The sequence below is a fragment of the Tachysurus fulvidraco genome, chromosome 18 (assembly GCF_022655615.1).
Source record: "Tachysurus fulvidraco isolate hzauxx_2018 chromosome 18, HZAU_PFXX_2.0, whole genome shotgun sequence".
Classification (NCBI taxonomy): domain Eukaryota; kingdom Metazoa; phylum Chordata; class Actinopteri; order Siluriformes; family Bagridae; genus Tachysurus; species Tachysurus fulvidraco.
The window spans coordinates 9,148,857-9,176,519 of NC_062535.1; the positions used below are offsets into that span (position 1 = coordinate 9,148,857).

At 40.4% G+C, this 27,663-nt stretch overlaps 1 protein-coding gene across 2 annotated transcripts; it reads left to right on the top strand.

The window, feature by feature from the left end:
• Nucleotides 1-98: 98 nt before the first annotated feature.
• slkb (STE20-like kinase b) lies at nt 99-27,456 on the top strand. Of its 2 annotated transcripts, XM_027156345.2 has the most exons (19): nt 99-257; nt 400-840; nt 3,601-3,765; nt 7,119-7,167; nt 9,118-9,267; nt 10,198-10,270; nt 10,403-10,597; nt 12,049-12,130; nt 12,690-12,821; nt 13,445-14,143; nt 14,247-14,377; nt 15,006-15,129; nt 15,403-15,582; nt 22,110-22,239; nt 22,462-22,586; nt 23,706-23,897; nt 24,017-24,142; nt 24,237-24,350; nt 25,693-27,456. In XM_027156345.2, exons 2-19 carry the CDS (start codon nt 691-693, stop codon nt 25,837-25,839), a joined length of 2,964 nt encoding a protein of 987 aa, XP_027012146.1. In that variant the 5' UTR covers nt 99-257; nt 400-690; the 3' UTR covers nt 25,840-27,456. The 2 variants fall into 2 exon arrangements, with proteins under 2 accessions (XP_027012146.1, XP_027012147.1); XM_027156346.2 differs by lacking the exon at nt 99-257 and having other exon boundaries at nt 264-840.
• The last annotated feature ends 207 nt before the right edge of the window (nt 27,457-27,663 follow it).

Consider the following 27,663-nt stretch of genomic DNA (forward strand, 5'->3'; position numbering starts at 1 on the left):
TAATGTATGTGAACATTTCACTTGAGTTTAAGTTCTGTTTCATGTGACTTAATACACTAAATCGAGCTACACCTGCAGACGGTTGCACTCGAACCGATTCACAACTAAAATGCCTTCGAGTTCCTACACAAGTGCACTACGTAGGCAACGAAACAATGGCTCGTGCACCCTATGAAAGGCACTCGATGTTAAACAGGAAGCAATTTGGGATCAAACCCAAACATCCACGACAGCAGGAGGCAACGACGTGCAAAACAGTAAGAGCTTTGGATTTGCTCGTGAACGAGCACTGGGAACCGCTATATAATTAGTGCTCCAGTACAGATGGTAGTGAAATACTGGAATAAAAGCTACATTTTCTGGGATTAACTAATTCTAAGTGTTTTTTTTTTTGTTTAGGTCTGTGGACACTTCCACTTAGGAAGCGGATGTGTTTGGGAACAACATCAACGTTTTTTCTCTTCCTTTAACTCGGATTTACTTTGGATTGGGATCCGTATACAGATTTAATTTAAAGACACAAAGCTGAATTAAACCGTTCTATAGACACTAAAACATGCGCACGAGGCGGTGTAACTATAACAGGACAAAAAAAACAACGCACTAGGAGTTGCGTCTAAACGCCGAATCGTGCAGGTTTTCCACGGGGAAAAAGTCCTACATCAGTCCGAAAAACACTCAGGAGCTACAATGGCTTTCTTTAATTTTCGGAAAATATTCAAGCTCGGTACTGAAAGGAAGAAAAGGCAGTATGAACACGTCCGGAGAGACGTGAACCCCGAAGAAACCTGGGAAATGATCGGAGAATTAGGAGACGGAGCTTTTGGGAAGGTGTACAAGGTAAACAACACGATTTCTACACGTTTACTACACTGTAATACCTGTATAATAAGTGCCGTATCTTTCTTTTGTTTTGTTTCCAGTAACCTTTTATAGGAGCAGAAGTGTTTCTATTTTTAAATAGAACAGGTCACGTGATCGAATTTGGGTAATCAATAACTCCAATAGTGCGCATGCGTCACACCGGAACACGTGCTCAGGTGTTCAAGTTCTGTATACATTTTATTTACATTACATTACATTTCTGGCATTTAGCACACATCCTTATCCAGAGTGACTTACAATTTATTTCACGTTATACAACTGAGCAATTAAGGGTTAAGGGTCTTGCTCAGGGGCCCAGCAGTGACAGCTTGGGGGACCTGGGATTTGAACTCATGACCTTCTGATCAGTAGTCTAATACCTTAACCACCTACCACATCCCTACTACACTCCCGTCAGAAAAAAGGTGCTTTTCATGTCGCTATAGACCAGCAGTGTCCAATCTTATCCGGAAAGTGCCGGTGTGTGTGTGTGCAGGTTTTCATTCCAACCAAGCAGAAGCCACACCAGAGTCTACTAAAAGCCAAGAACAACTGATTAAACAGTTGGAATCAGATGTGGCTTCTGCTTGGATGGAATGAAAACCTGCACCCACACCGGCCCTTCCCAGATAAGATTGGACACTGCTGGTCTACACTTAGCTTCAAGGGTTACATCATTTTTACAGCAACCTGGATATGTGCATTTAATTATCACTCTCTAATTAAAGGTACATCAGAGGTAATTAAAGTTAAAACACTACATTCAGACGACAGTGTAAAAGATGAAAACTAAACGCTCCAAAGATTAGGCAACCACACCAGTGGTAGGAAAGGAAAGGTAGCGTTCTCAGCATTTCTGCAGTGTTGAGATTAAACCCCCAACCAAAAATCACCAACCAAATAGAGAAGGGTTTTGTTAATGAGCAGCAAAAACGACCTAAAAAATTTATTCTTGGTCTGTAAAAAAGAAAAGCGGGCATTTGGTCAAGTCAGGTTTATTTTCTTTTTTAATTTAGAGGTCAGTATTAAAAGACAGAACACTGCCAGCAACAAAGAATAGGTGGAAGACGGAGGAAATTCTTTTCTGCTACAAGGAAATACTAAAGGATTTCCGTAGTACTGGAAGAGGATTGATTTGCTGGAGGATAGAATGAGTTCCCGGTGAACAGATCAGTTTAATTTTACATCTCGAGCTGTTTTGCTTAAGCAGTGATATAAATGTAAAAAAAAAAAAAAAATCTCACAGGGGTAAAACTGAACGTTTGTCCCAGTCACTGGAGATATGGACACTAGGATTCAAGCTAGAGTTTAGAGATCAAGCACCTTTATTACATACTACTACATCATTATTCATTTCTCACGCTGTACCTGTGTTTGTACTTTATTGACATTTCTATTGCTTTGCATGTTACTTCATGGTGCTGAAATCACAATATTTAGTCACATTGCATTAATTGTGTGTAATTGGTGAGAGGATGATAGTGAACTTATCCCCCCCCAAAAAAGCAGGACTATTTGGAGTGTTATACTTTATAAACACTCTCAAGTCATTAGTGTAGCTAGAATCTTATTACTTATTATTTAAAACTTTATAAATGATGAGTAGTAACATCAGGGGTGTGGCAGCTCAGTGGTTAAGACTCTGGACTATTTAATGAAATATGGTGGTTATGAGTTCATTTCCCAACACTTGGCACTGCCGGGCCCTTTAGCAAGGCCCTAAACACTCAACTGCTCAAATCACTTTGGATAATGGTGGTTTAAATGGTCTGAATATGATGTCCTGTGTCAGCATGATGTAACCCACTTCTACCACTAAGTGATTTAAATAAATTTGTCTAAAATTTGTATATTTCACAACTTACGGTTAGACAAACCAGGCTCCAGAAATAAGCCTAAATTCTCCTTTTTTTTCTGCAAACACAATAAGGCTCGCAAGTCACGTAGTGATGCAGCACAGTAACACTTTCAACATGTGAAAAGTCTCTGTAGTCTCTGAAGTTTCCAGTGAGTTTTCCAGCTTAAATATTTTCTGCATTTTGAAAATACCCGCATTACCACACCAAGAGTTATTTGCCAAAAATCATCTAACCGAGTCCAGCCTGAACGTTCACATATGGAATAGAAAGTAAAAAATGGCAGAAATTCGCATCATACCAAGAGTTAGTGAGACTTGGTCATTAAGTAGACAATTATTTACAGTACTGCACTTGTTATAACTGATATAAGTAAAAAACAAAACAAACAAACAAACAAACAAAAAAAACACAATGTAAGATTAAGGCCTCATGGCCATGGACTGTTTAATGGAAGCATTTTAAACATATTTATTTGAATATAATAATATAAATAATAAAAATTATTTAATCAGAAGTGAGCGTTTTGTGTATCAAAGTTACATTTTTGGTAAATTTGTTTAACATTATGGATAGATGGATGGATGGATATTTGTTTACAAGCCAATAATTTCCTTGAGTTGCTTCCGGCATGTCTTATTGAGTTAATAAAAGAATAAAGATAATAAAATAATAAAATAATAAAAACTTTCTTCTTACATTATTTATTAGGTTATTTCCTTCTTACTGTCAATATTTGTCATGTTTTGTCATGTTTTGTGCCAAGGCAAAGAGTTTCGATGAAAAAAAACAAAACCCTTTGACTAGTTCTGATGTTTTACTTAGTTATTAATTTTATTGTAAAAACTTCAAATTTAAATCAGATATTTTTCTCTTTCAGGCTAAGAACAAGCATTCGGGCATTTTGGCTGCAGCGAAGGTGATTGACACTAAGACAGAAGATGAGCTGGAGGATTACATGGTGGAGATCGACATACTGGCATCTTGTAACCATGACAACATCGTAAAGCTTTTGGATGCCTTCTATTATGAGAGCAAACTCTGGGTGAGCACAGCTAACATATGTTTAGTAGTAGATTAGAAGTATTAATAGTAGTTTAGTTTAATTTGGTCCTTCTTTGTTGAGTCAGACCTCATTGTTGTTTCATGCTCATTGATTCAAGTACTTTCATTTGTTCAGCATTTAAAAGACAAAACAAAAAAACTATTTCATTAGTATTCATTTAAGTTTAAGTTTTATACGCTGCTCTTCAAAAGTTTTTGGATTGATTAAATGCATTACATACTCTTGTATATGAAAGTGGCAAGTCTAAGTGAACGGTTTGTGTCAAATATCTTGTATTAAATGTTTATAAAAAAAAAATCAAATGGACTTTTATAGTAAATAGACAATGAAAGACAATTTAAAGCTAGATTAGGATCGCGGTGCTCCTGGTTTGTTTCCTTCCTGGAGAAGACAGGTTTCAAAAAAGATCAGATATGATCCAAGCTTGAATATCTTGGTTTTTTTTTTGTTTTTTTTTTAGCATTCCATAAAATCAGGTCTTAGGTGGTTATTATTTTCATTTGTCAATGATTTCACCAAGTGGCATTTTCAAGATCTGAAATAAACAAACAAACAAACAAACAAACAAAAAAATAAATAAATAAAGTCAAGCTTGGAATTGTTCATTTACTGTGGCCTGCAGGAAATGCAGGAGTAAGCAGAGGTCACACTGAGGTGTACTATTGTACGGAGACTATTGTCAAAAAAGGCCAGATGTAATTACACTGTTGTTATATTACCGCCCCACCTGTTCCCTGCCAGCTCTCTTTCATTTCATTGTGCACTGACAAATAGGTGTGTCATATCTATGGAAGCCTCCAGATTTCTATCAGGCTCAGAGGTCCAGGAAGAAACAAATGACTTCCTTATGATGCTGTAAAAGCGGGTTTGTGAGCCGAGCCGAATGAAGCGGATCATATATTAGATTATAGCACGGTTCAAAAGTCCGAGCGTGTTACGGGGTTTTATTATCGCTTAAGAGTGTTATCAGTATGATCAGTATATCATACACTTTTACTGTTAGAATTACTACTCAGGAAGAAGGTGATATAATGCAGAAAATTTGGATTCGACCTAGTGTTTGTGTAGGATTTGAGGTTATAGCTAATAGCTAATAGGATAATGTTTAGGATTTAGGATCAGTAAATTTGTAATCGACAGAACATTATTTACCTTCATATTCTACACATATAACAGGATTCTCATACAAAGCTATTTTAGACGATTATTTTAGCTGGCTAGCTCGTTTTCATTTCAGCAGTTAATCACCAGGGAGATTGACCATGTAGCATTAAGGTTTATTTAAGACATTTCCTTAGCTAAATGCTAGGAACTTGGATGCAGTTATGATACAGTTGCTACACTAATATTAGAGTTGCCCCTGAATACTCTAGACAAATAAAAATAGCTAGATTACCCTTAAAAACTAGGTCAGTTATCTAACTAATTTAGCATCTGCAAAATGTTTCCATTTAAAAAATCTTTGTGTAAAATTCCTCCATCTTCAGCGATTTTTTCAACAGGCTGCGTAAAAAGGCTAATATTCTCACTACATACAACAGATGTTAAAAGATTAACAAATAAATAAACATTACAGAAAACTTTAATCAATTGATTCATATTTCTTAAATAACACTGTAAATAATTAAAAAATAATTAATTGAAGGTGTTCATTGTTACTCGTATATAATGAGTCTGTTTGTGAGCTGTTGTTGTTGAAACGAAAACATATTAGAATGACTGCGTTAATATAAACCTGTGATTTATTTAGTCAGTAACGATTGGTTAATATTATTAACTAACAAGGACCGAATAGTAAAAAGGGATTTATTGGCTGAATTCATTGGTCACTTTTTCCTTAACACTTAACTTCCCTTTAACTTTTAACCCTTAACACTAGCTCTTAACTCCTACTCATTGCACTTTGCTCCACTAGCACTCAATGAAACATCTCGTATAGTGGCTCTAATCGTTTTATCCTCTTCAGTATTTCTCGTACTTATACATGTATGTAATAAATGTAAATGTCAATTTATTACTGTATGACAGTATAAGGTATAGCATTGGGTTTACTTTCCTTCAGCATCCTCATCGTCTTCATGCTATATCTGTGCTTTGTAGACGCTCTGGTGTTAAACACTGTTGTTTAGTCACAGTTCAGGCTGCTATTGTTCGCCGGTGACTGTTGTTTCTCTAATCCGTTAAAGGGGGGGGGGAGGCTAAGGTTTGGGTTGGTGTCTCAGCATGACACATTTTAATTAGCATTTCTACAGACAGACACACGCATGCATACCTTTTACCAGCCCATCAGCTTGGTGTTCCACGATCCTCAGTCTGCCATGTCATCACAAAAGCCTCAGTAAAACACTTAACACCATTCATTATTTCCTGATTAATGATGACTACTTTCATTCACACAACTTGCCTTAAATAATCCTGTCCTGCATTGCGTCTGTGACGAGTTTAAGTCTTTGTTATCTGCCTGTCCTGATTAGTATTTCGACGACGTTTCCTGATTTAGTCTTGTCTATTTTATCCCTGATCGTTAACTTACCTCATGCTACTGAGTATTTTTTACTTTTATTTACTATTTTTACATTTACTTTTTTATTACATCTTTACTATTATTTACATACTTTTATTTGCTATTTGGTTTGATTTTATTCAATGGATTTAATTACCAAAACAAAGAACATGAAAGTTGTGTATCTGGAATTTTTTTCTCTGTTGTATGTTGGTCCAAATATCCAGAACATATTGCATTTCTGCAGCACTATAGCTCTGTTTGTTGACCTCGTAACTCACATTTCCAAAAACATAGTTTGCCCAAAAGCATGCTGCCCACAAACCAAAATACACTCCAAGGTTGGTTCATTTCAAGGAGTTGAGTTGGCTGAGAATCAAATCTGTTTCTCACTACTAAAGTGTGACATTAAAGCTGCTTCAGACTGAAAATGATATGTTTTTTAATGTCTGTTGTTTAGTTTTGTTTGGTTTTACACAGCACATACTTTAACCAACACAAAATAACCCACTATACTTTTCATTCAACCCCCGCAGTTAGCTCGATTCAGAGTCGATTCACTCGATTCAGAGTCTCACTGCAATTCTAGCGTTCACCTGGAATCAGGCTGAGTCTCAAATTACTAGCAGCTGTAAATTCAATTCATTTTAAAAACACAGATTTGTTCACAAATGAAACAACATGACAAAGTTGTGCATATGTCAAGGATCTCAAGCATCATAAGCATCTAATGTTAGATAGATTAAGCTCTCAGTGTCTGTCTCTGTGTACAGTATTTATGTGTAATCAGTGTGCGATATTGTATGGATGCGATGTGATCTGTCTACAGATTCTGATTGAGTTTTGTGCTGGAGGTGCTGTGGATGCAGTGATGCTGGGTGAGTAACACACACACACACACACACACACACACACACACACACACACACACACACACACACACACACACACACACACACACACACATCGTTTCATACCATCATATCAATAAAGTAAAAACAGAAATTTTCCGAATCAATTCGAATTATTCAAACGTGGTTTCAATGTCTTCTCCACCAGCTTGGCATAAAGCTGGACCAGGCATTGTCTTTTCTTTATATTCTAGTTACATACAGGTGTGAAGGTGTGGAAATGTGGAGTTCAGAAAGATGTGAGAATAGTAGTAGTTTGGCTGTACATGTATCCTGACAATAGGCTATTGTACATGCTGCAAGTTTTCAGAGGATTAGTGAACAACTGCTCACAGTAAAGCAGTCTAATTCGGTTTAAAAGCTTATTATAAGGAGATGTTGTTCACAGAGGAATTCAGTGTACACTGATTTGGCATCAATGAAATGTGGCCACATACAGATCCGTAAATTGTCTGAGTGAATTCAGACCTGTTTTTAGTCTGGAACAATTAACAGTTGTATAGGTGTTTTGCGCTCCCTGATATTAGCTAAAATCCCAGAAGCTCCACCCTCTTCTCCTAATCTGATTGTAGTCTAGAGTCTGTTTATGATATTTCCTCTTTTGAAAGATTTGGCCTTTCTGTCAAGGTGAAGGGAGAATGTTTTGAGTTCATTAACATGAAATAAACGCTTATCAAAGCGTACCCTTAGCGTTCCTATCATACGTAATATACCATATTTACTACATGTATATTACATTGATTACTGAGGATATGCCACTAAATATTTGTCCAAAAAAACCTTAGAAAAAAAAGAGAAGAAAGATTAAATAGTGCTACAACAAAGTATCAGATATAAGACTTTGGATCAGATATGCTAACAAGCGACTGTAGTTTATTAATGTATTCACAAACAGCCTAAGTTCATACGTAAGTTTGACTATCTGATGTTTCTTTTCAGAAAATATTAATTAATACTATTTTTGTCGAGAGACCTTTTGTATTGGTAAATATAACACTCCAGTACTTCAGCACTACTTAGGATACCGCTACTGAGGTGATATTGCGTCGTTGACGCGTAAAAAGAAACATGAGGCGAGATGAACATGAAGTAAACCGATGATATTTATTCGATTTGATATCTATTTGAACAAAAATAAAAATAAAATAAACTGGTTGTTTTAACAAATAAACTTGGCTCGGTTGTCTCTTAAGGGGTCATTACATCTTGTTTTGCAGACAGTGACGGTATGCCCAATTTCCTGTTGGACTACTAATATGATAACAATATTTAAATATTGAAAAAAATATATATATAACAATGACTCCTTTTTGTTTGTTACAGACACAGTAATGTGGAAACAATTGTTGTTGACTTGGAACAAATGACAACAATAAAGCAACAAACAGTATATATAGTATATACTGTACTGTATGTATGTAGTACAGTATATATACTGTTAGGGGACATTTCTAGAATAAAAAGATCTAAGGGTCTAAGAATTAAGTAGGATGTTATTCAAAAAAAAACAAGACTTTTTTTGTGTGATCATTTTAATGATCATTACATTTATCAAAAAGTAACTAAACGTCTTATTCCTAGAATAGGAAGAAAGTAAACGTCTTGGCTCTCCTGCATGTGGAAACTGTAATGTGTAATTCTTAATTAAAAACATATCTAGGGCCGTTTTTCCCCCTCCAAGCTCCTAGAGTTTACTGTAAGTCCATGTGTCTATGCACTACAGTTACCACCTTAGACAAATGATTTGTGAAAACAGTTTTATTGATTATAGCAGTTCTTAGTTACAGTTTGTTGTATCAAGGTAAAATCTTCCATTTTCAACCCTGTGCTTTTTTTTACTAATTGTACACACCACATTCCTCTCCATCTACATTGAAAATCCTTTTTTTTTTTTTAACTTACTTTACTTGTCTGTAGAGCTGGAAAGGCCTCTGACTGAACCACAGATCAGGGTGGTGTGTAAGCAGACTCTAGAAGCGCTGATCTACCTGCATGAGAAGAAAGTCATCCACCGAGACCTGAAGGCTGGAAACATTCTGCTCTCACTTGATGGTCAAGTCAAACTTGGTGTGTATCTGAGTGTGTGTGTGTGTAACAAGATTCGGTGGAAGTAAAGTCATTGACGTCATGTTGTCGCTTCACTAATCTACCCAAATAGGGAAAAACAGTGCTATATGGTATTATATACATACCGGGTCTACATACTGTACATCCATAAAGATTACACGGTTGTGGGTTCAAGCTGCAATTGTAGGTCTCTTGAGCAAGGCCATTAATTGTCTCTACAGTATCATGGCTGACCATGTTCTCTGACCCTTATATATGAAGAAAAAAATGTAGTGTTGTTTCAGGCAGCATGTACTTTCAGCTGTGACCTTTGGCTGTGATACTTCTGAAATTGTATTAAAGTGCCCCTGAATGTTATGGACACCACTATTATAGTATGTCTAGAAAAATGTTTTATTTTCTAGGTTATCCTCTACTAGTCTTGTGTTTGTCCAATTAAATGATAGAGTGTAAGCGTCTGTATGTGTATGTCATGCACTCGGGGTGCGTCTTGCTTTATAGTAGTACTGTAGCTCAAGAGTTTTTTGCTGTGCGTCTTTCTTATTCACTATTCTATCTATCGCTCAGTTCAAAATAAAGAGTGGGACTGTGCCAGCTGGTGGAATTTGCTCGTCTGGTTTGTTTAGACTGGGCATGTGTATGGTATACCGCTAACATATTGAATGTCATGTAAATCAGTAACTACATCATTTATACTGTCAGTTAGATTTCCTGTTTCTAAAAGAAATCGGATTAACATATGAAATCAAATCTCAGTCATCGAGTCATTTAGTTGGGGTGTTAACATTGTGTCCAACAGCATTGTGCTGCATTGTAATGTAGGACAGTAATCAGTTCATTATTTCTACAATGACCTAAAATGTTTGGAATAGACAGACTAGACTAAGTCTATCTCTGGAACACAGACACATACATGTATTTTTTTTCCAGCGGATTTCGGGGTGTCTGCCAAAAACACTAAAACACTCCAGAGACGAGACTCTTTCATTGGAACCCCATACTGGTGAGCCAGTGACTAAATAATGACAGGTTATCAACATCATTTTTCAGTCTGTACACTGTTATTAAACCGCTTCAATGTTATTCTTTTCCCTTTCATTCTGGAACTTTCTCGTACACCCGAACACATACTCAGGATGGCGCCAGAAGTGGTGATGTGCGAGACTTCAAAGGACAGGCCGTACGACTACAAGGCAGATATCTGGTCCCTCGGTGTCACCCTTATTGAGATGGCCCAGATCGAGCCGCCCAATCACGAGATGAATCCCATGAGGGTGCTGCTAAAAATCGCCAAGGCCGACCCGCCCACACTAATGCAGCCCTCCAAATGGTGAGACAAAATGAGAGACAGTGGGCGTAACCTGTAAATATTACAACAAATGAAACTTTTCTCAGCAGCGGAAATCCCAACCCAGTCTTGTCAAATTTGTATTTGACTGTTTGTGTGAACTTTCACTTTGGACTTAATGTGTTCTGTCAGTGAAAAGATCAGGATCATAAAATGCTTTGTGAATTTTAAATAGACTCAGAATAATAATGCAGACAATACATTTACATTTGGCAGACACTCTTATCCAGAGCGAGGCAGAAAAGTGCTGTGAACTCTTTATTAGGGTACAGACTCAAGATACCATCAACCTAAATCTGTGTTCAGGGTTTTATTTTAATATAGACATAAAACTAAGTGCTAGTTCAAGCGTTTCAGGAAGAGGTAGATCTTTACCCATCTTCTGAAGATAGCAAAGCGTCTTAGCTTTTCGGACATCCAGGGGAAATTCATTCCACCACCTCGGTGCCAGAACAGAAAAGAGCCTTACCCTGAGAGATGTTAGGACCAGTCGAGCAGTGCTGCTATGTCAGAGGGAGCGAGGTGCAATGCGAGGAGTAACAAGAACAGGAAACTCATTAGTGAGTCTAATATCTGAATATATCATAACATATACAGTATCTATGCTGAAGTGGTCATTGGATTTTTTTGTGTGTTTTTGCATACAATATGTTACCTACTTAGTAACTGGATAGCTAGTATCTAACATTGTGGCTCGTATCCTGTGGGATAAAATAGGAAGACTAAACACCTCTAAACAGTTCTGGATCATTTTGGAGACTTAACTAGACGAACTTTAGAACTAAAGTCTTGTCATGTTTTTTAGAGCAGTGTAGTAACACTGCTCATTTAGTTTATGGGGTAGAACATTCAGGAAGTACTACTAGCAGTTGGTCAGCAGTAAAGATATGCATTTGTAAAATCTCAGTGTGTGAGGGTGTGGAGGAAGACTTGGGAGGCAGGTGGAACTTCAGCGATTATTCCGTTTCAGCACTTTAACAAAAACTCAACAAAGCAGCACAACAACAGGAAACAGGCCTGTGTATGTAAGTGTGTGTGTGTGTGTGTGTGTGTGTGTGTGTCACAAGCTCTGCCAAGCGCTATCAAACACTCGTAGGTTATTGTAAGCACAAAGAGACATAAATAAGTAAACTGATGAAAATAAGACACAGGTGAGAATCGTGTTGCCTGTCGCTTCGCCCTGCCTTCTCTCAGTCCACAGCTGACTCTTAACCACAACCCGCTGCAACAACAATATTTTATTTCCTGAAGCAGATTATACCTTAATACCAAAAATTAAGTGAAAATGATGGCTTGTTTACTGGAAGCTATAGGAAACATAGAGGACTAAGGGTAGTGAACCATCACTGGAATAAACTCTCTATCTTTATCTTTCTCTCTCTATCTTTAGAAATGCTTTTTAATCAGTCTTTATCCACAAATGTGTTTCCCAGGTCTCCAGAGTTCAGCGACTTTCTAAGACATGCTCTGGATAAGAATCTAGACAACAGATGGGGCGCAGCACAGCTCCTTCAGGTGAGTCGCCCCGCTCCTCCTCTCTATAATGCGATATGACACATTTTCAACTACACAATGCATTAAACAGAACCTTTGGGACGTGCCATGGATGTGTAACAAACTATTGTACTGTTGTTAAAGCAATCAAAAGTGTTCTGGGTGTCAAATCACTATGTTGATGGTATCAGCAACCTGAAGGAACAAATGACCATGGAATTAAGGATGCTAGGCTAATAGACGCAGACACATAGACACACACACTACATGGCAACTGTCTGGGATTGAACTGTGTTTTGTAATGAAGGTCACAATATCAAGGAACCTCACTAGATGCTACTGTAACAAAAAAATGGAGCATTTGTTTAGTCAGTACAAGGTAGCATTAATGAAAAAGAATGATTATACTGAAAAGCACCTGATCCACACTGCTGTGTATGGAGGAGATTCAACCACAGATTCTGAAACAGCCAGTTCTTCCACTGAGATATAATCTCCATTGCAAACAAGCTACAACGTCCGTATTCAAATATACCATCCACTGATAATAATGCATGTGTTTTCATTTTTTTGTGTTCAGCACCCATTTGTGAGCAACGTTACTGATAACAAACCAGTCCGAGAGCTGATAGCAGAAGCCAAAGCTGAAGTCACAGAGGAGATAGAGGAGTCAAAGGATGACGAGGAGGAGGACGATCACGAGGGACAGCTGGTGAGAGAATCGCAAGAAACAAAAACATTCTTTACAAGCAATTTATTTGCTTAACTTCTCTAGATGTGCATTTTAGTCATCATAATAGTCATGGTATAATGGTTTCAGAAACTAGAGGTGTGTCCTATATTAATTTTGCTATACTGTACCAGTGTGTAGTATAAATAGTGTGAGTATTGTGTTCACACTGATAATTCCAAACAAAACTAATTCACTTTCAGTATCTGGAAGTATAACTTATTCAACCGGGGAAAAATACAAAGTGTCGAATGTTGGACACGATGCACTTAACGCTAACAGTTTTGTTTACATAGGGGAAGGGGGCGGGGCTACCAGGCATTGACACTGAATGAGAAAAAAGTTCAAGATGGCCTATGACAATCTGGTGGACAAGACATCTTAGAAATGTCTTTTAAATAAGCCTGCCTTGTATAATTATTTTTGAAGTTTGTGTTCATCTATAATGTGGATTGAAAATTCAGTTAATGTTCAGTGATCTCATGAACGTATCCTCTGAGGTGTTGCAGTATTGTGTTTTATCCATGTCTTTATATTTCTGGCAACGGTTTTCTGTTAATTATGATATTAGTTACAATTTCATTATATTGCGTCCCCTCGTCTAGCTGCTTCCCGGACACAAACGTGCTTCGTCTGACATCAGTATTGCAAGCTCTGAAGATGAAAAGCTTTCTCAGTCACCTTCTACTTTGGAAGCAGTTCCAGAGAAAAACGAAGAATTACCTATTCCCAAGAGCACAGATATGGATCTTGGTAACGACCAGGCGACTAAACCTGATATTTCCAAACTGGAACTGAACCACGTCCCGAACGTATCAGAACCATCTGCTGAAGAACCTACAGAGGGATCAGCTTCCAACATGAAACCTCAGGAGCAAGACGATAACAAGAACACTACAGAAATCAAGCCAGGAGGACCATCTTCTTCACTAACTATACCGAAGCCAGAACAGGACATGAACCATATGGGAAATATGGTGAAGCCAGATGTTGATAATGTGATCCAGAGCATGGATGCAGAGGTGAAGGATGAGCTCACACCTGAGAATTCCATCAAGGAGGTTGATGAAGCTTTTGCAGAGTCTGAGGAGAAGCCTACACCTCTGACGTCTCCTGTGAAAGAAGAGGATAAGGGTGAACCAGAGAATGAGAAATCTCCGGAGATTGCAAGTCCTGCGAAGCCCAGATTTCAAAAGAAAGTCTCCGGATGTGGGTCAGCAGCAGATACCAGCAGTGTTGACCTAAACCTGTCCATCTCCAGCTTCATAAACAAATCCAAAGAGTCAGCATCCATGTCTGTACAGGTCAGTACTCTGACTGAATATAGGAAATATTGATTCATTTGCATATAGGTGCATATAATGGCACCTTTGCCTCCATTTAAAAGCCAGTTTTGTGTTAAAACAGGAAAGGAAACGGCAGAAGAAAACACTGAAAAAAACCCGCAAGTTTATCATAGACGGCGTGGAGGTTAGCGTCACGACGTCCAAGATCGTCACAGATAACGACACCAAAAACGAGGAGATGAGATTCCTAAGGTGAGCGCATTCATCAGCCTCGTTCTGGATTCGTCAGGTTCAGTTATTGAAAGCAAATTGAAAATGATTCAAGCTGGAAAAGCTCTAAAGTTACACGAACGATCGCTGGCAGAAGATGCTCCATGCTACAGTATATTTTATGTATTTTGTTCATTCTAATTATACACATAAAACTAAAAAAAAGTGTTGTGGTAACACGACTGTTTGCTATGAAGTATAGTACACTTCAGAGACAGTATGCACTACAGGCTTATTACAGGTGTATAAACCCCAAAGCTTTTCCACTGTTTATTTGGAACATTAGAAATCAAAGTGAACTCGAAACCTTAGGGCACAGAACGTATAAATATTTCATTTTCCAACGTGCAAATGCAAATTGGGGGAATTACCAAAGGCGTAATGTTTTGAAGGATGCATGTCCAATGGCCTCAGGAAAGAAAAGGCAGGAAGTATGCTTCTGTCAACTGGAACTTCCTGTCTGTGTTGGGGCATATCCTGTTAGGCAGACTAGGATGTCCTTTTGGTGCTGATTCAAGGCAAACTTAACACATTAATGCACACAAAGTTGTAATACTGTTTGTGTGTGTGTGTGTGTGTGTGTGTGTGTGTGTGTGTGTGTGTTGGACAGACGTCAAGAGCTAAGAGAGCTGAGGCTGTTGCAGAAAGAGGAGCAGAGAGCCCAGCAGCAGCTCAGCAACAAACTGCAGCAGCAGAGGGAGCAGATCTCCAGACGCTTCGAACAGGAGACCACGGTCAGTGTCAGAGTTTGGTCTTTAGTACCAAAAAACAACACAGACATTCTCACCATATTTACCGCTGTTATATTGACGGTCTACACTCTAAGTGTCGTTCACTCCCTGCAATTGAATTGTGATTCACGCTGCATTTGAATCACACTAGAGTTTGCTTGAAAACCGACCAAAACCTGTTACTATAGAAACAATAATGCATTAAAACGAGTGAATGAATATTCACCTTGTGTATGAGAAACTAATCAACAGGTCTTCTGTGTTTTTGTCACGCAGACCAAGAAGCGTCAGTACGATACAGAGGTAGAGAACATGGAGCGGCAGCAGAAGCAGACTATCGAGCGACTTGAACAAGAACACACCAACCACCTCCGCGACGAGGCCAAGAGGATCAAAGGCGAGCAGGACAAGGAGCTGTCGAAGTTCCAAAACATGACGAAAAACCGCAAGAAGGAGGTATGAGCCACGCCAACCTGACAGGATAAGAGGAAATTAGTGAATGTGGTACAAGACAGATTTACATACTCATGCCTCATTTTGGTCATTAAGTTGATTAAATGAAACTTCATACACTGCATGACCATCTATCACTCTATCACTATGTCTCTCATAAGAAATTGTTGATCATCCCATTCCAAAATCAGTGTAAAGGGTCAGTGTACCGCGTCAGTGTCAGTGTACAGCGTCAGTGTCAGTGTACAGTGTCAGTGTACAGTGTCAGTGTACCGCGTCAGTGTATAGGGTCAGTGTACAGTGTCAGTGTACAATGTCAGTGTCAGTGTACAGTGTCAGTGTACAGTGTCAGTGTCAGTGTACAGTGTCAGTGTTCAGTGTCAGTGTACAGTGTCAGTGTACAGTGTCAGTGTACAGTGTACAGCATCAGTGTACCACGTCAGTGTATAGGGTCAGTGTACAGTGTCAGTGTACAATGTCAGTGTCCGTGTACAGTGTCAGTGTACAGTGTCAGTGTCAGTGTACAGTGTCAGTGTACAGCGTCAGTGTACCGCGTCAGTGTACAGTGTACAGCATCAGTGTACCGCATCAGTGTCAGTGTACAGCGTCAGTGTCAGTGTACAGTGTCAGTGTACAGCGTCAGTGTCAGTGTACAGTGTCTGTACAGCGTCAGTGTACAGCGTCAGTGTACAGTGTACAGCATCAGTGTACAGGGTCAGTGTACAGCATCAGTGTACAGTGTACAATATCAGTGTACCGTGTCAGTGTACAGTGTCAGTGTACAGCGTCAGTGTACAGCGTCAATGTACAGTGTCAGTGTACAGAGTCAGTGTCAGTGTACAGTGTACAGCGTTAGTGTACAGGGTCAGTGTATAGCGTCAGTGTACAGTGTCAGTGTACAGTGCCAGTGTACAGCGTCAGTGTACAGCGCCAGTGTACAGTGTCAGTGTACAGAGTCAGTGTACAGCATCAGTGTACAGCTACAGTGTACAGCGTCAGTGTACAGCGTCAGTGTACAGAGTCAGTGTACAGCGCCAGTGTACAGTGTCAGTGTACAGAGTCAGTGTACAGCGCCAGTGTACAGTGTCAGTGTACAGCGTCAGTGTCAGTGTACAGTGTCAGTGTACCACGTCAGTGTACAGTGTCTGTACAGCGTCAGTGTACAGCGTCAGTGTACAGGGTCAGTGTACAGCATCAGTGTACAGTGTACAATATCAGTGTACAGCGTCAGTCTACAGTGTCAGTGTACAGCGTCAGTGTACAGCGTCAATGTACAGTGTCAGTGTACAGAGTCAGTGTCAGTGTACAGTGTACAGCGTTAGTGTACAGGGTCAGTGTACAGCGTCAGTGTACAGTGTCAGTGTACAGTGCCAGTGTACAGCGTCAGTGTACAGCGCCAGTGTACAGTGTCAGTGTACAGAGTCAGTGTACAGCGTCAGTGTACAGCTACAGTGTACAGCGTCAGTGTACAGCGTCAGTGTACAGAGTCAGTGTACAGCGCCAGTGTACAGTGTCAGTGTACAGAGTCAGTGTACAGCGCCAGTGTACAGTGTCAGTGCAGAGCGCCAGTGTACAGTGCCAGTGTACAGCGTCAGTGTACAGCGCCAGTGTACAGTGTCAGTGTACAGTGTCAGTGTACAGCGTCAGTGTACAGTGTCAGTGTACAGTGTCAGTGTACAGTGTCAGTGTACAGCGCCAGTGTACAGGGTCAGTGTACAGTGTCAGTGTACAGTGTCAGTGTACAGCGTCAGTGTACAGGGTCAGTGTACAGCGTCAGTGTACAGCGTCAGTGTACAGCGCCAGTGTACAGCGTCAGTGTACAGCGTCAGTGTACAGTGTCAGTGTACAGTGTCAGTGTACAGCGCCAGTGTACAGCGCCAGTGTACAGCGTCAGTGTACAGCGCCAGTGTACAGTGTCAGTGTACAGAGTCAGTGTACAGCGTCAGTGTACAGTGTCAGTGTACAGCGCCAGTGTACAGCGCCAGTGTACAGCGCCAGTGTACAGTGTCAGTGTACAGGGTCAGTGTACAGCGTCAGTGTACAGCGCCAGTGTACAGCGTCAGTGTACAGAGTCAGTGTACAGCGCCAGTGTACAGTGTCAGTGTACAGTGTCAGTGTACAGTGTCAGTGTACAGCGCCAGTGTACAGTGTCAGTGTACAGCGCCAGTGTACAGTGTCAGTGTACAGCGCCAGTGTACAGGGTCAGTGTACAGCGTCAGTGTACAGAGTCAGTGTACAGCGCCAGTGTACAGTGTCAGTGTACAGCGTACAGCGTCAGTGTACAGGGTCAATGTACAGAGTACAGCGTCAGTGTACAGCGTCAGTGTACAGGGTCAGTGTACAGTGTCAGTGTACAGTGTCAGTGTACAGAGTCAGTGTACAGCGCCAGTGTACAGTGTCAGTGTACAGTGTCAGTGTACAGTGTCAGTGTACAGCGCCAGTGTACAGTGTCAGTGTACAGCGTCAGTGTACAGCGTCAGTGTACAGAGTTAGTGTACAGCGTCAGTGTACAGAGTCAGTGTACAGCGCCAGTGTACAGTGTCAGTGTACAGCGCCAGTGTACAGTGTCAGTGTACAGCGCCAGTGTACAGTGTCAGTGTACAGCGTCGGTGTCAGTGTACAGTGTACCGCGTCAGTGTACAGTGTACAGGATCAGTGTACAGGGTCAGTGTACAATGTACAGCGTCAGTGTACAGCGTCAGTGTAGAGTGTCAGTGTACAGCGTCAGTGTACAGGGTCAGTGTACAGTGTCAGTGTACAGGGTCAGTGTACAGTGTCAGTGTACAGTGTCAGTGTACAGCGTCGGTGTACAGTGTCAGTGTACAGCGTCGGTGTCAGTGTACAGTGTACCGCGTCAGTGTACAGTGTACAGGATCAGTGTACCACGTCAGTGTATAGGGTCAGTGTACAGTGTCAGTGTACAATGTCAGTGTCCGTGTACAGTGTCAGTGTACAGTGTCAGTGTCAGTGTACAGTGTCAGTGTACAGCGTCAGTGTACCGCGTCAGTGTACAGTGTACAGCATCAGTGTACCGCATCAGTGTCAGTGTACAGCGTCAGTGTCAGTGTACAGTGTCAGTGTACAGCGTCAGTGTCAGTGTACAGTGTCTGTACAGCGTCAGTGTACAGCGTCAGTGTACAGTGTACAGCATCAGTGTACAGGGTCAGTGTACAGCATCAGTGTACAGTGTACAATATCAGTGTACCGTGTCAGTGTACAGTGTCAGTGTACAGCGTCAGTGTACAGCGTCAATGTACAGTGTCAGTGTACAGAGTCAGTGTCAGTGTACAGTGTACAGCGTTAGTGTACAGGGTCAGTGTATAGCGTCAGTGTACAGTGTCAGTGTACAGTGCCAGTGTACAGCGTCAGTGTACAGCGCCAGTGTACAGTGTCAGTGTACAGAGTCAGTGTACAGCATCAGTGTACAGCTACAGTGTACAGCGTCAGTGTACAGCGTCAGTGTACAGAGTCAGTGTACAGCGCCAGTGTACAGTGTCAGTGTACAGAGTCAGTGTACAGCGCCAGTGTACAGTGTCAGTGTACAGCGTCAGTGTCAGTGTACAGTGTCAGTGTACCACGTCAGTGTACAGTGTCTGTACAGCGTCAGTGTACAGCGTCAGTGTACAGGGTCAGTGTACAGCATCAGTGTACAGTGTACAATATCAGTGTACAGCGTCAGTCTACAGTGTCAGTGTACAGCGTCAGTGTACAGCGTCAATGTACAGTGTCAGTGTACAGAGTCAGTGTCAGTGTACAGTGTACAGCGTTAGTGTACAGGGTCAGTGTACAGCGTCAGTGTACAGTGTCAGTGTACAGTGCCAGTGTACAGCGTCAGTGTACAGCGCCAGTGTACAGTGTCAGTGTACAGAGTCAGTGTACAGCGTCAGTGTACAGCTACAGTGTACAGCGTCAGTGTACAGCGTCAGTGTACAGAGTCAGTGTACAGCGCCAGTGTACAGTGTCAGTGTACAGAGTCAGTGTACAGCGCCAGTGTACAGTGTCAGTGTACAGCGCCAGTGTACAGTGCCAGTGTACAGTGTCAGTGTACAGCGCCAGTGTACAGTGTCAGTGTACAGCGTCAGTGTACAGCGTCAGTGTACAGTGTCAGTGTACAGTGTCAGTGTACAGCGCCAGTGTACAGGGTCAGTGTACAGTGTCAGTGTACAGTGTCAGTGTACAGCGTCAGTGTACAGTGTCAGTGTACAGGGTCAGTGTACAGCGTCAGTGTACAGCGTCAGTGTACAGCGCCAGTGTACAGCGTCAGTGTACAGCGTCAGTGTACAGCGTCAGTGTACAGTGTCAGTGTACAGCGCCAGTGTACAGCGCCAGTGTACAGCGTCAGTGTACAGCGCCAGTGTACAGTGTCAGTGTACAGAGTCAGTGTACAGCGTCAGTGTACAGCGTCAGTGTACAGCGCCAGTGTACAGCGCCAGTGTACAGCGCCAGTGTACAGTGTCAGTGTACAGGGTCAGTGTACAGCGTCAGTGTACAGCGCCAGTGTACAGCGTCAGTGTACAGAGTCAGTGTACAGCGCCAGTGTACAGTGTCAGTGTACAGTGTCAGTGTACAGTGTCAGTGTACAGCGCCAGTGTACAGTGTCAGTGTACAGCGCCAGTGTACAGTGTCAGTGTACAGCGCCAGTGTACAGGGTCAGTGTACAGCGTCAGTGTACAGAGTCAGTGTACAGCGCCAGTGTACAGTGTCAGTGTACAGCGTACAGCGTCAGTGTACAGGGTCAATGTACAGAGTACAGCGTCAGTGTACAGCGTCAGTGTACAGGGTCAGTGTACAGTGTCAGTGTACAGTGTCAGTGTACAGAGTCAGTGTACAGCGCCAGTGTACAGTGTCAGTGTACAGTGTCAGTGTACAGTGTCAGTGTACAGCGCCAGTGTACAGTGTCAGTGTACAGCGTCAGTGTACAGCGTCAGTGTACAGAGTTAGTGTACAGCGTCAGTGTACAGAGTCAGTGTACAGCGCCAGTGTACAGTGTCAGTGTACAGTGTCAGTGTACAGCGTCAGTGTACAGAGTTAGTGTACAGCGTCAGTGTACAGAGTCAGTGTACAGCGCCAGTGTACAGTGTCAGTGTACAGCGCCAGTGTACAGTGTCAGTGTACAGCGCCAGTGTACAGTGTCAGTGTACAGCGTCGGTGTCAGTGTACAGTGTACCGCGTCAGTGTACAGTGTACAGGATCAGTGTACAGGGTCAGTGTACAATGTACAGCGTCAGTGTACAGCGTCAGTGTAGAGTGTCAGTGTACAGCGTCAGTGTACAGGGTCAGTGTACAGTGTCAGTGTACAGGGTCAGTGTACAGTGTCAGTGTACAGTGTCAGTGTACAGTGTCAGTGTACAGCGTCGGTGTACAGTGTCAGTGTACAGCGTCAGTGTACAGTGTACAGGATCAGTGTACAGGGTCAGTGTACAGGGTCAGTGTACAGGGTCAGTGTACAATGTACAGCGTCAGTGTACAGCGTCAGTGTAGAGTGTCAGTGTACAGCGTCAGTGTACAGGGTCAGTGTACAGTGTCAGTGTACAGGGTCAGTGTACAGTGTCAGTGTACAGCGCCAGTGTACAGTGTCAGTGTACAGCGCCAGTGTACAGTGTCAGTGTACAGCGCCAGTGTACAGTGTCAGTGTACCGCGTCAGTGTACAGTGTCAGTGTACCGCGTCAGTGTCAGTGTACAGCGTCAGTGTACAGCGTCCGTGTACAGCGTCCGTGTACAGTGTCAGTGTACAGTGTCAGTGTAGAGTCAGTGTACAGTGTCAGTGTACAGCGTCAGTGTACAGCGTCAATGTCAGTGTACAGCGTCAGTGTACCGCGTCAGTGTTCAGTGTCAGTGTTCAGTGTCAATGTACAGTGTCAGTGTTCAGTGTCAGTGTACAGTGTACAGCGTCAGTGTACAGCGTCAGTGTACAGGGTCAGTGTACAGTGTCAGTGTACAGGGTCAGTGTACAGTGTCAGTGTACAGGGTCAGTGTACAGTGTCAGTGTACAGTGTCAGTGTACAGCGTCAGTGTACAGGGTCAGTGTACAGTGTCAGTGTACCGCGTCAGTGTACAGGGTCAGTGTACAGTGTCCTTTGCTGTTATAACAGCCTCCACTCTTCTGGTCAGGCATTCCACCAGATTTTGTAATATACCCAAGTGAATTTGTGCCCATTCAACTTAAGCGTCACTGAACATCCAGTCGAGTTCTTCTGCTCCAGCCGCTGCAAATCATCTCAGCTTCCTAATTGTCTTATTCATCTCTCCCATTAAGGCAAAGAAAACTATCTCACTTATTAATAAACAAGTTACTTACAACAATGAGTGTAAACAGAATCATCATAAGAGATGATGGAATAGAAATAGATCATTAATATTAAAATCTTAAGAAATAAAATTCTCTCTCTCTCTCTCTCTCTCTCTCTCTCTCTCTCTCTCTCTCTATGTATCTCGCCGTCTCTCTCTTTATCTCTCTCTCTCTATGTCTCTCCCCCCCTTCTCTCTCTCTCTATGTCTCTCCCCCCTTCTCTCTCTCTCTCTCTCTCAGGAGCAAGAGTACTTGCAGAAACAGCAGCAGGAACTGGACAGCGCTCTGAAGAAGATTATCCAGCAGCACAAGCGTGAGCTGGCCGTCGTGGAAAGAGACTGCCTCAGCCTCAAACAGCAGCTGCTCCGAAGTGAGGCTCATTGTTTTTAAGCCTAATAAAGCAGTTAATTCCGGTCTTGAGCCATTCGCACATTGCCAGCTCTGTTCTCATGAACGTATAATCATGAGTTGCTGTGGAAATAAGTACTCATGTGATCCAGATGCAAAATAAGACTTTATAGCTCTGTAAGCAAATCTGTTTAGAAATGTTTTTGGATATCGCTGTAGTCTAATTCTCCTGATCCGTCTGCAGCAAGAGAGGCAGCCATGTGGGAGCTAGAAGAGCGGCATCTACAGGAGAGACACCAACTGTTCAAACAACAGCTCAAGGACCAGTATTTCATGCAAAGGCATCAGCTACTCAAACGACACGAGAAGGTCTGAATGCGACTTTTAAAGCAGTGAGCTCATGCTGCATGCGTGATGAACATGAAATAATGATCTAAATATTGCTGTGAATATAAGAACTTTGAGAGAATCAAGCCATTTATCTATAGCCCCTTTTTTCGTATCTAATTAATGCAGGGATTAATGAAATAAAACATTTTCCAATCCATAGTGTATAGCCGCATGATCATCTCGATTATTTACTTTTAACCATGGATCCAAATAAAACCTTAAGTAATTAAATGTAGATATAGAAGTACAACTATGTGAATATGCATGTATACAATTGAAAAAAAAAAGTGAAAATAAATATACACCGTATTCAAGTCGCAGTAGGTTCGTACAGAACGTAAGTAACAATATGCATGCATGTACATGAAAATAAGCGAAAATAAATAAGTATGTCCTTAATAAGTCAGATATAATACAATTAAAAGGGTTGACTGTAATTAAAGTAGGTAAGTAAGCAAGCAAGTATGTATCAGTGGGTTAAAATATATGCAAGCATGTGTGAAAGCTTTAGTAAGGGAAGAGTGTATGTAAATAATACAATATAATTGATTAAATAAAGTAATGTAATTATTACATGATATTAAATTACAAAAAAAAAAAAAGTTTTTTACATGCAAACGTAAACCCGTTTGTTGTCGGATGTTCATCAGAGATCTTTTGAAGTCTTCAACAGGAAGGAATTAGAGTTGAGTCTGTGGTGACCTGTTGGTAGTACAATTCCACTTGACTATAAACTGTTGTAGAAAGGACATTATTTACATTGATATTATTTACTGCCCAGTGTCACCCAAATGAGGATGAGGTTCCCTTCTGAGTCTGGTTTCTCTTAAGGTTTCTTCCTCATATCATCTCAGTGAGATTTTCCTTGCTACCATTGCCTCAGGCTTGCTCATTAGGGATAAATGTTAGAGATAGTACAAAAGTACATAACAGCCTAGACAGTTAAATAAGACGAGCTGTGCACTTATTGTACCTCGGTTAGAATGTAAAAGAAATTAAATTCTAACGTTCCCAGTGAGCTGATTAGTTTGGATATGTTTGACTGATAAAGCTTGAAGATGAGCCCTAATACTACTGTATGTTTGTGTTTCTGTAAAGGAAATGGAGCAGATGCACAGATATAACCAGAGAATGGTGGAGGAAATGAAGACAAAACAGACCCAGGAGAGGACCAGACTTCCCAAGATCCAGCGCAGTGATGCTAAAACACGCATGGCCATGTTTAAGAAGAGCTTACGTATCGCTTCTCCCGGGCTCAGTCCTGACCACGAAAGGGAAAAGATCAAACAGGTCAGAGGTCAAATGCAGTCTGAAGGGTTTTTAAACGAATCACTCGAGTCAACATGAATGCAAAAAAGTCTCAAGTTTGTCTAGTAAAGTGTGTGTGTGTGTGTATGTGTGGGGTGCAGTTTGCAGCGCAGGAAGAAAAGAGGCAGAAGAATGAGAGACTCCATCAGCATCAGAAACATGAGAACCAGATGAGAGACTTGCAGTTGCAGTGTGATGCCAATGTTAGAGAGCTGCAGCAGTTACAGGTACACACACACACGCACACACACACACACACACACACACACACACAAACACACACACATAAAAATATCTCATGCTGACTTGTCTTTTGATTAGAATGAAAAATGCCATCTGCTCATCGAACATGAGACACAGAAGTTAAAGGAGCTGGATGAGGAACACAGTGCCGAGCTGAAGGTCTGGAGAGAGAAACTGCGGCCCAGGAAAAAGGTGAGGTTTACTTCATTAGGATGAGTCACAAATTTACACAAATAAAAAAGTAATAATTGTGTTTGCATCTGGTGCAACCAGATTTATTTTATTGGTCACATGCACAAACAGTTTCAGTCAAACGTTTCTTTCAGTTGTGACATAAAAAATAGAGTAAAAACGGAATTCAGACTTAAAAATAGAATTACACAGAAGTATAAATATACAGAAACAGCTTCTAAAACAAATCCGAGACAAATACCAGAACAGCAACAGTTACGACTTCACCAACATCACACGGATGAGCATTAAATCCATTAGTAAAAATGTCTGTAACTCTAATTATAGAAAGTCGACCACACAAAAGCCAGTGACTGAGTAAGAAGGCCAGAGAGGAGCTAGAGGGGAGATTAGATGGGAGAAGCTGTTGACAGGACAGATATAGGCCAGACTCTTAACAAAGCTAGGCTTTTTTTTTTTTTTTTTGAAAGAGTGATGAGAAGAAAGTCATTGTTGGAGACTCAGCACTCATGTTGGGAAAAAAAAGGGCTTTTGTCTGATGGAATGTTGTAGCACAAAGCACTACATTTGGCTGAAACCTAACACTGCTCGTCACCATGAGATCATCCTCCTCACAGTGAAGCATGGTGGTGGTAGCATTATATTCTGGGGAGGAACTTTTCAGTAGCAGAAACTAGGGATGCAATATTGAGCAGAAGGAGTCTGGTCTAATACAAAAGTACTACAGTACTAAATGTGTTCGTATTGACCTTATGAGATTAATAACTAAATTTAAATAATAAATAATTAAGTAAGTAAGTAAATAAATAAATACATACATACATACATACATACATACATACATACATACATACATACATACATAAATAAATAAATAAATACAAAGTTGAACAAGTTATAGGTAGGTTTCAGGTGTGATACATAAATTCATTTATGAGCGTGATGAGTCGTACTTCCTGTAAATTGTTTAGAATTCGTAGGAATTACAATATTTCTTAAATATCAATTAATTTTTCGTTTGCAAATTTTAATATGTCAACTTTTCCTGTTTCTACATATAAGCTGATGCCATGGTTTTAGATTATTCTTTCTACTTGCAAACTACCAAATTAGCATGTTAACTTGGAATTTCCAAGCCGTGGAAATTTTTTTGCAAACTATATGGTTTGCTAACTAAAAAAAAATACAGTAAAGGTCAGTTTCTTTATTCTGTTTGTTATTTAGCAAACCAGCTCATTTGAATACAAGCTTATTGACAAGTGAAATTATTCTCTGTGTAAAGTGTCTCCAGTTCTGTGTGTCGGCGTGCGTGACGTTGACGTTTGTGTGTGCCTGTGTTTAGCTGCTAGAGGAGGAGTTTGCAAGGAAGATTCAAGAACAGGAAATTTTCTTCAAGATGAGCGGAGAATCCGAGTGCCTTAACCCATCCACCCAAAGCCGCATCTCCAAGTTCTACCCTGTCCCCACTGTCCATTCCACTGGGTTTTAACACACACACACACACACACACACACACACAATTTTATATACAGTATATGTATTACTGAACTAAGACTCTTATGTGAAGCTGTTATCTAACTACAGACTACATTCTACACACTGCTGTTTTCTAGGATGTGAATCTACATGTAGTGAATCAACGAATCGTTTAGCTGCAGCGAGTTACTTCTTATACAAGGTTTTGCACCTATTATTTTGTTAATGGACTGATGTGTTCTCACATGTATGAAAGTTCACAATGTGCACTAATCAGGCAGCTTGTGTTTGTCTTTGTGACTTCAGGTTTAGCTAAGAATCATACAGTAAAATTCGATCACATCGGTTATTGTTTAAATTCTAGTTCATTAATTCAGTGGTTTTAGTTCCTAGACTATATGACCGAAAGCTGGCGTTTACAAACATTTAAATAACCCCATGTCACTTGTACTAAACTGTGTTAAAGTACACTAGAAGCACATTGGTTTTTAACAGCATGCTAGACTGTACTGCCTGTAATGTAATGGAGGATGCGACTGGGATGACAGGTGATTAATGTGAAGAACTCAATGTGTTGAAATGAAGGAGCAAACATTTTTCAGTTTCAGCTCTCGTGTAAGAAAGTGTTTTTTTTTGTTGTTGTTGTTGTGTTTTATTTACTGTATATTTAATGTGGCAGCAGTTTTCTTTAGATCAGATCAGAAATGATGAAGACTTGAAGCTGTTGCATATCAGCGTTGTATGAAAAAGTGTGTCACTCACTTTTGATGAAGATTATGCCATACGAAGTCAAATATTTTGCGTTCGTTCCAAGATGCATTTCAGCACCAGATTCTGGATCTGATGTGAATATCGACTCCACGTTCTTAAAGACTCGATGCTGTTAATTATCACTATAAAGCATATTTTTGTAGTTGATGCACATTTTACATTTTTTTTTTTTTTTTACAAACTACACTATACGCCTTCTTTTTTAGATTTAGCACGGCATCTGCTAAGAATCTGCCTGAGAACCTATTGTTTCAATTTTAATAATAATAATAATAATTTAATAGACAAAACAAGAATTTTCAATGAATTCATCCTTAAATTATAGCAGTTTAATTTGAAGAGAGAAAAGACTTTTTTTAGATAGAAGCATCGTATTTTGATGGCTTTCAGTCGGTGCTAGTTTTCCGTGGCAAGTAGTAAAGTAGCGTATTTTCTATAAACGGATGACTTTGTAAGAACAATTTTAATAAGATAAAAATGTAAACACTTTTGGGTGGAATAAGGGAAGACTTCCTGCCCTTTATACTATAAAATAGAAATGTAGCTTTCTAGCTAGAGAAACTTGCCAGCTATCATACTAGACCTAGTGATAATTTTAGTAAGGTAAGCACAGGCGTAAAACCTGATGTAAAACATGAGCATGAAGGAAATTTACAAGGCTTATTGTAATCATTTTAACCTAAACTCATGCCAAAATATATAATATGTAGGAAAGCGTGATGGTGATTTTTTTTTTGAAAAACTTCTACAGTTAGCTTATACTTTGTGTCGAAAGATTTACACATTTTGTTGAATGTATTTCTTGTCCCTTGCAATATATTTTATTAATAAAAAATAAAAAGGACTCTTAAAGAACGAACATTTCCCCATTCTCTCTTTCTATACTGTTGTCAGGGACTTTTTTTCCAAGTATACATCCGATTCTCTCTCTCTCTCTGTTTGTCTCATATTTATCTCTCTCTCTCTGTTTGTCTCATGTTTTAGTCATTTTTCTTAATTGTTTAATGTATTCATGTCAGTGTTTTGTTAACAAACTGCTGATTAAATCACTTGTCGAAAAATGATA